Here is a 9,100-nt window from a genome sequence, read left to right as displayed (position 1 = left end):
CAAATACTTTTCCCTCCTCAACAAATACAAATACAGATACAAATACCGGCTGCTTTGCACATCTCCAATAAGTATATTGTTTAATTAAAAATATGTTAATTGTTGTTACTGAGGTTTATATTCATAAGGAAGCTGGATAAATAATATGTGGAGAAGAGGTGGGAATAAACAACTTTTTTCCCACCTTCTTTTCAGATATGTCAACTAAAAGTAAACATGGCTTGATATTGTAGCCATCAGTAAAGATTACATAGCTAAATCTCAACAGAATACACATTTAACAAGTTGTTAACAGACTTAGAAGTGAAAGAGAAGCTTTACACATCGTAGATCATATATTTAATCAGAAATAGTGTTTAGTCAGTGGTCAAATTCTAGCAAATTCACAGATGCTTTCTTAATGCATCTGCTTTAGTTTTTCCTGTGTTACAAGCACTCCCAGTGTAAGAATACATCCATCATCCGTTTGCTGTCATTTTGAAATGCTCTTTAAGCTGATCTCTCTTCTCTGATTTACTGATAGTGTTGATTGGCTGAGGAGATAAAGGACCGGATTGGTTATAATGTAAGTACAATAACACAGTTATAAAGACACTTGAAAAACAGATAATTTTTTAATTCTATATATAACCCCTTTGTAAACCTTGTTCACCGAAGTCTATTTACCAACATACATAAAGATATTACACATAAAAAATACACAGAAACATTGGAAATCAGTTTTTGGCAGGCAATCACTTTTTGGCACAACACCGGTCACCATGGGTTGTATAATGTTTTCTTTTTAAAATCATTAATCACGAAGTCACTCCTTTTTAAAACTCAGAACTCACCTCCCAAAAGCTTCACACATCAGCAACCCTGAAAGTGGTTCTATATACTTGACCCCAACCAGAATAAAATAAATCCTCTTATAGCCTGATAAGTTCCAGAAAAAAGACTTTAAAAGATATTAAATAAATAATATGGCTAAATAAGAAACAATCACCTAATTTCTCGCTTCTTGTCTGAAACTTTTTTTTACTTGATACCAGACTGAATTATCCATATTCCACATTTTTCTCTCTATTTTTTCCTCCTATTTTAAATAAGAAAACTTTATTATTAGTGAAATACAGTATTTCTGAGCAATATCCATTATTTTAAAGCCACTGCATTTTACTGAAGCGATATATATTTATTGATTATTAGTGTTTTGTTTATTTTTTAACAGGGATGGTGTACATTAATAAACATCTGTAAATATACACAATACAACTTTAAATGTACTAGATTTAGCCATAGGTTTTAATCTGTAGACCCTGGGCAGATTTTTAAACAACCCCCCCATCTCCATCTATCCATCCATCTTCTTCCCCTTATCCAGGGCCAAATCAGGGGGGCAGCAGCCAAAGCAGGGAAGGCTACCTCCTCCAGCTTATTCGGGGGAACACCATGGCATTCCCAGGCCAGCTGAGAGATATAATCTCTCTGGCGTGTCCTAGTTCTGCCCCAGGGCCTCCTCCCTGTGGGACATGTACAGAACACCTCACCCAGGAGGCATCCTTGCCAGATGCCTGAACCACCTCAACTGGCTTTTTTTGATGTGGAAGAGTAGTCGCTCTACCCTGAGCCCTTCCCGAATGGCCAGACTCCTCAACCTATCTTAAAGGGAGAGATCAGCCACCCTTCGGAGGAAGCTCATTTCCGCTGCTTGTATCTGCAATCTCATTCTTTCTCATTCTTTCACTACCCAAAGCTTGTGACCATAGATAAGAGTAGGGACATAGATCAACCGGTAAATTGAGAGCTTTGCTTTTAAGCTCAGCTCTCTCTTCACCACAACGGACCGGTACAGCATCCGCATCACTGCAGCCACAGAACCAATCCGTCTGTCACCAGACAGCCACCAGGGAATTGCTTAACTGCCTCAGTGACCTCATCCTCGGTGATGGACAACTTGTCCCTGCTCGTCTTCAGACTTTTGGTGCTGTAAGCCAGGGAGATGGCCTCCACAATCCAATGGGAGACCCTAGGTTTAAACAGAGCTTTACCTCTGGCTGGATTAGCAAAGCAGACAAATAACTGGTCAAATAAATACACATCCTGAATTAATCAACATAGCAAACGCAGCAGACACAGGAAATGCAGCCCAATTCCCTCAGGGAGGTGTCTGTGGAGCCATGGATTAACGACTGGCCACCAAGGGCTCACCCTTGGGCAGTCTCCCCGCACCAGGGAAGGGCCCTGGTAACCCTATCCCAGGCAGGATGAGCTGTTTTCTAGAACTTCTACTCATAGGTGTTTTTAAAATGCTCTTTGTCTGGTCCCTGACCAAGGACTAGGGTTGGCAACTGTCCCGTTTTAGCAGGGACATCCCGTATAATCAGCAAAATTGGTTCATCCCTTATTCTACTTTAAATGTTATGTATATTGATCGTTACATCTAATGTCACATATAGTGCATATTTACACTATGCCCAGCTGATTGTGCATTGTGCTTCTGGCACGCAAGAGTGTCCCTTATTTGATAATTAAAAAGTTGGCAACCCAAACCAGGACCAGTTTGCCATGGAAGACCCAGTTTGCCATGGAAGACACAAACCCCTCCACCACGATAAGGTAGTAATTTTTAATATTAATATTAAAAAGATTTAAAACAAAAAGGAAAGGAGGGGGAAAAAAACAATAACCCCCCCCCCAAACATGTTAATATTTTCTTCCTCCTTTGTCTGTCTGGATATTTTAACAGCTTCTTATTAATTATTATTTAAACGTTTATTATTTTATTTCTTTATCGATTTAGATATGCAAAAAGTAAAATTCATACATTTTTACAACTGTTTGGAAGTTTTAACTCGGTAGATTTTCAAAATAAATGTAGTTCATTAAAAGAAATTTTCCGAAATAAAAACTAAACTATTATGAACAAAACAATTATAGACGTTTCTTTTTGATGAATCATGAGACATTTTTATTACACACTGTTGGCAAATAATTAATGTCACAGGAGTGACAGTACATGTGTTTTCAGGAATAGAACGGAAGTATTTTACTTTGGCAGTGACTAGTTGGTCATGAAGTTTTCTTTCCGGGCAAACTGCTGTGACTTCCGTGTTGTTAACAGGGTTTTGCTAGTCCACTGTAGTGTACGATGAGGCCCGGTTAAGTAACGACAGAATTTGGGGAACTTTGAAGAGCCAGAGGGATTATTGTTGATCCAGCATCCTTAAGACTTTCTGACCCGCGGGCAGGTCCGTATCACTTCCAGACCGCTGTCCTTCAAACACGCTGAAGCTTTAACTTACCGCCGACTCACCCTCTGTAATGTTTACAGTTTACAGGTTTTAGGCTGGGTAATAAAAGCCTTCGCGACTTAACCTTCGTTTTTATGTTTAGTTGAGCTCAATATAAATAAATGGATTTGAGCCATTTAGGCTCCCGCCTGTGAGCGATCACATGATATTACATTGGCTTTTGCTAATCTGCGAGTATGTGTTGGTCGACGGCTAAGCTACCTGTGCTATCGGGTTTCTCTGTGTTCACCTAATCTAACCTAACCTAACCTAACATCACCATAACATTACAACCCCGATTGTTACTGAGCTACCTCGGTGTTTATTTAAAGAAGGATATTATGGGTGTGATTTAACTGAGATCCGAGGTAAAGGAGAAGCGGATGTCTTCATTAAAGCCTCGATGCTGTTGTGGATGTTTCAGGTCAGAAATGTCAGCATTGGTGTGTTCACCTGAAGACAAGTTGGATATATTATTGGATTAATTCATAAAGGCATTAGTGGTCATGCCATTAAAATTGCTAAATGTGACTTGGTGTGTCACTCCATCTCACATCATCAGCTTTGTTCAACATTTTCTGCTCGACCGTGCCCGATTTACCAGAACTTTTTATAGTCCAAAGTTTGGACACATGTAATGATTGCTATGAAATTTTACCCTCATATATCAAGTGTTATCCCGGGATTCGGGTTAGGGGTAAGGTCTTGTGTGCATCACATCCTGGCCTTGCAAGGCTGCTCTAGTGAAATGGATCAATAATCCCCCCTTTCTTATTACTTTGAATTGTTTTTTTTGTATTTATTTAACATATGATTTATTTTTATTTTCCATCCATCCATCCATCCTCATCCGCTTTATCCGGATATTTTTATTTTATTATTGTTATTTTTTACATCACTGCTTGTTGAGTTTTTAATGCCTCTTAGCGTGTTAATAGTTCAGGTAAAGTTTAAAGACTGCTGCATTGTGCGTGCTTACTAAGTGGGTCTTGAAAATGAAATATTTCTTATATTGAACACAATTATTATCTCTGTTATATTTAGAAAGCCATCTGGAAACTTTAGAAGTGTGTTTTGTTCGGAATAGACTGTTTTTGTGATAAAACTTATCATATTTGCGTAATCCAGCACGGATATTGGATGAAAATGGCATTAATTTAGCATTCTTTTGGACATGATCTTCAATTCAATTCAATCAGTTCACAAATGATCACTAATTGTCTTTTGCAATGTAAAGCTTTTGCTCAAATGTGCAACTTAATAGGGCTGCTTGATGGGTTTTTTTTGTCTTTCTTTCTTTCTGAACTAGCCAATACTCAGACATTTTTTGAGGTATCTCTCTCAAATTACAGATCCTGGTTTACTAGTACAAAGCTCAGGGGTTTATCTTCAATGGTTTTTCACGTTCAAATATTTCCTCATTTCTTAATGTATGGAAAAAACAAAAAAATATCTAGAAGAGTATTTGGTATATGAGGCCCAATTTTTATAGCAACCATTATATATGTCCAAGCTTTGGACCATAACATTTTTAGGCAAATATGAGCTGGTCAAGCAGAAGATCTACGGTGAATTGAGATTGAATTAAATGCTTACACATACACAAAGATAAAAGACAAGACTGTAGTCATCTGCTGACCTGTTTGTAGTGATTATTAGCTGCTGCTGATGTGGGTGCAAAGGTCATGAGGGCTGTTTTATCCTCTGTTGTGTAAACCGATAACAACATAAACTTTTACACTTTACTCCTCACACATTTCATCTCATCTCCTGAATTTTTACCCCCCAGTTGTACAGGAACTATGAATGCAAGCACATAGTTTACCTAGATTGACTTTTGCAAAAGCTTAAGTCAACCGGACTAACCGTGTTAAGTGCCCGAAGTGTACTAAACACTTTGTTCCGGACATCTGTATATTTTGTACTTAAGTGCAAAGCAGCTGGCTGTAGCTATAATCTTCCCTATTTCTGTCTAATAAAGATATTAGAGCAGGATTTAAAACCAAGCTTCATACTAATCTAATCCTTTTTTTCCAATGTAACTTTCTGTGTTTCAGATTTTTTATTTTTATTTTTATGTTTATTTTATTTTTTTAGATCACACCCAAAAGTCACATCTGATGGGCCAGCAGGTAACAGTCGTTAGCAGTTGTTAACATCCTTTGTGTCTGTACGTGAAACGTCAGCCAGCTATGGCCACTCATTTCCGTAGCTACATCTGGGACCCGGTCCTCATCGTGTGCCAGATCGTGCTGATGCAGTGCATCTACTACAGCTTTTTGGGCCTGTGGTTAGCTGGAGTGGACAGCCTTGTGCAGACTAGTCGGTCACTTGACCAGATCTTCAGCTATCAAGTAAGTTTTAAGATATACGTGCGTGTTTATGTATTTTTGTGTCGCATATTCGCTCTCTTAAAACGGTATTTAAATGTTTTCTCTGCTTTGGTAGGCTCTCGGTTTTGCAACCGTGCAAGGCAGGCTCTCAATGATGGCATTCATCTTGAATTCTCTTACCTGGTGAGAAATATCATCAGTCATTTTTCTGTACATCATAAATGGATGAGATTTGTGTGACAGCTAAACAGCATCCTGTTTTTCACGCATCCCATGAGGCATTCAAAGGGGTGCACTTTAAAAGGGGTGTTTACACCTTATTTACACCTGTGCAGTTACACGTTTCCTTAAGTGTAAAGGTTGAAAATTTTAAATATTTACATAGAAAGTGGTGGACATTTAATGCACGGTGATACTCAAACTTTGGCATCTTTTCTGTGTCACTGTTCCTGCAGCGCCCTCGGTCTGTGGTTCTTCATCCGCCGAGGGAAACAGTGCCTGGACTTCACAGTTACCGTGCACTTTTTCCACATGATCGGCTGCTGGATATATAACGCTCATCTTCCAGCTGCCTTGTCCTGGTGGCTCGTCAACATAGCCTGCATGGCGTTGATGGCTGTAATTGGAGAGTACCTGTGCATGCGGACTGAGCTCAGGGCAATTCCAGTCAACACTGGACCGAAATCTAACCTGTGAATTTTCTTTGGTGACTGGCTGAAAGCATATGAAGGGGTAATCCTTGAGGGACTCACTGAGGAGGTTTTTTTTCCCACCCTCCACTCTTGGAAAAGAGAGAGAACATGAACCTCTGTCAGCACGCATGTTGGATTTTTGTGCTTTGTCTGTTTCCATCAAGTGGTTCACCCAGAGGACCTGATCTATTTATTCATAGCTGCACATTAAATATTGGACAGTGCAAATTTGTAGCATATTAAGACACCTGTTTTAAGTCTTTTGAAAGCACATGCCAGTTTACATCCTCCTCTAAACTAAATGACTACAAATGTTTTTTTGTTTTTTTTAAGTACGTTTTTATGTTGAAATTCTGTATTTTCATTCCCTAATTTTAAGACATTTTTTTCTGATTGTTGTTAAATTTGGCAGACATACACATACGCAAATTAAAAAGCTCTGTCCTAACAGCACTTTAAAGATGCCAGTGTGCAAATTTCACATCAAAGTTTTAGTTACTCCTTCTTAAAGCTGCTTTTAAAAGTTAAATATGGGGAGAAATGTGTTTTTAGACAACAAAAAGGTACAGTGCTTAGCAGATTTATTAGATCATCTGTCACAAAGACAATTATTTTAGAAATCTGTCGAAAATCTGTCAAAAACTGTCAACTACAAAAAAAAAAGGTTTTTGGTAAAACTGTAAATTTGAAAATTAATTGATGATAACAATAATTATATTTTTGCACTAAAAATATCGTTTCAGCTGCACATACTGGTGGATTAACCATTACAGAAAGATAAAAAATCTTACACTGGTGGTCTAATAAATTTGTTAAGCACTGTATGCTAATCAGTAGGTCATCATGTAAATCCAAATATAGGAAAGATTTGTATGCGTCATAATTGGGGCTCAATAAGTGGTCCAAAGTAATAAAAAACAGGCTCAATTTGATGTTTCCTACATTCAGCCTCCTAATCCTTGTTAAATGCTTTTCTTTTTGAGTCTGTACCACATTTTGCACAGCAAGCAGTTTTAGGTTCTGTCTCTTTATGTCATGATGTATTATGCAAACCGTTTGGCCACTTCGGAGACAGTTTGTCAGCCACCAGCTGCGTTCTGACAGCTGGCTTTGTCTGTGTTTCTGAAAAATTGCTGTTCAGGGAGGATGTGATGGGGAAAGTCCTAAAATGTGCAGCTCTGATGTCTTTTTCTTTTTCCTTTTGGAGCAGTGTCAGACTTCTCATTTCGCTGGTGGCTTTTAAACTCTTAACAGAATTGACTTTTTATCTTTAATGTGTTACAGCTCATGTTACACACGCTCGAGATGCTCTTCTTTAGACTGTCAGTTTCAAACCTTTGCAGCTTTGATAGGGCGGATGATGCAGTGTCTTGTTTTGCAGTCACGTTTTCCTAAGGTGTGAAATGAGTTTATAATTATAATGCAGGGGGCGATATTGGAAGGTGCAGCCTCAAATTGGAAAGCAGCTCCCATTCAAGCTGCTTTGAGTAGGAACAGAAAAAGCTAGCCTGTCCAAAGAATGTAATCCATCACCTCTCAAGGTAATTAGCGTGGTATATCGATGACTTGTTGTCTTAAATATGTATAATATTATAATGAGGGAGGTCTTGCCTGAGTTGCTAGTAAGCAAGAAGTGAAAAGAGTCAGGATTTCTACCCCTCCTCCCATTTAAGCAGTAGCTTCATATTTACTCCACAGCAGAGATGTCAGACTTACAGTCCACTTTGATCTTATGTGGGCCGAACAAGTGAAACTCCAGTTTCTGTCAGTGTACACATTTCATCTTAATGTAAGACAAAAGTGCAATTTTAACAGTATGACTTGGTTTTTTACATGATAAAGAAATGCAACACTGTAGTAAATGAAAGAAAACCTGTCAGCACAGTCTGTTGGGCTTCACTGTAAGAAGTAAATGTGTAAAATACAGGAATCTGTAACTTAATTACTTTGGTGTATTGTGAATGGCAGCGGGGGAGGTCTTATCAGTTGGAAAAGATGTAAAACTTGTGGAGAAAAAAAAACTGTAAAAAGTTTAACATTTATGTTCTCCTCCACTTTCAAAGCCATCCAATCGGCCGGATTGGGGTCTTCACCCGACCCGACCGAGTCTGGTTCCTGGGCCTTATGTTTTACACCCCTGCTCTATATAGTGAGCCGACTCTTACAAAAAGTTGAACAACTGTTTCCCAAAATCTCCACAAATTACTTTATTTTTACTTTGTACAAACTCGTGACTACTCTTTCTAAGCTGCTATTTTATTATCTAGCAGTGGAACCTCTGAAAATGTTCACATCACCTTTTGTATCTTATACTTTTTTTTTGGTAATGTAATTCAATATATGAACTCTGGATGGATCTGTTCACATCATTAAATTCCTTGGGGAGAAAAAAATCACAGACACGGTGTGCGTATTTCTCCTTTCTGAAGATTTAAATGTCTGCACAGCTCATGTTGATTATATTAAAAGGTTAAAGTCTTGGAGAGGAAACTGCAGGTGGGGGAAAAAAAAGCAAAAACAAACATTGGCCGTCGTGCTTCAGACATCAAACATGGCTTCTCTAATGAAGGAATTGCCACATGCATGTCTTTACTTCTCCAAACGTTTTCTGCCCTGGGCCTTGATCCCTCGCTGCAGGAAGTGTCCAGGTGGAAAGCAGCAGATGGGAGAGCACTAACGAGTTGGAAAACGCTGGTTGCAGTCGTCCTTACCCTCACTTTGCTCCCGGGATGACTAAAAACAGAAACTGTAATAGATGGGTTAAAAAGGATTGGCTGCAATCAGTAAATGTACCACCAGT

The 9,100-nt window shown here is 38.6% G+C and overlaps 1 protein-coding gene across 1 annotated transcript; it reads left to right on the top strand.

Moving 5' to 3' along the window:
• Window positions 1-3,069: 3,069 nt before the first annotated feature.
• Window positions 3,070-8,702, top strand: sys1 (SYS1 golgi trafficking protein). The gene is made up of 4 exons (XM_031747785.2): window positions 3,070-3,233; window positions 5,373-5,629; window positions 5,724-5,791; window positions 6,064-8,702. Exons 2-4 carry the CDS (start codon window positions 5,468-5,470, stop codon window positions 6,302-6,304), a joined length of 471 nt encoding a protein of 156 aa, XP_031603645.1. The 5' UTR covers window positions 3,070-3,233; window positions 5,373-5,467; the 3' UTR covers window positions 6,305-8,702.
• Window positions 8,703-9,100: the final 398 nt, after the last annotated feature.

This window comes from Oreochromis aureus, linkage group 5 (assembly GCF_013358895.1).
Source record: "Oreochromis aureus strain Israel breed Guangdong linkage group 5, ZZ_aureus, whole genome shotgun sequence".
Classification (NCBI taxonomy): Eukaryota; Metazoa; Chordata; class Actinopteri; order Cichliformes; family Cichlidae; genus Oreochromis; species Oreochromis aureus.
Note: the sequence above shows the minus strand (reverse complement) of the source record. Positions and strands in the feature narration are given on the sequence as shown.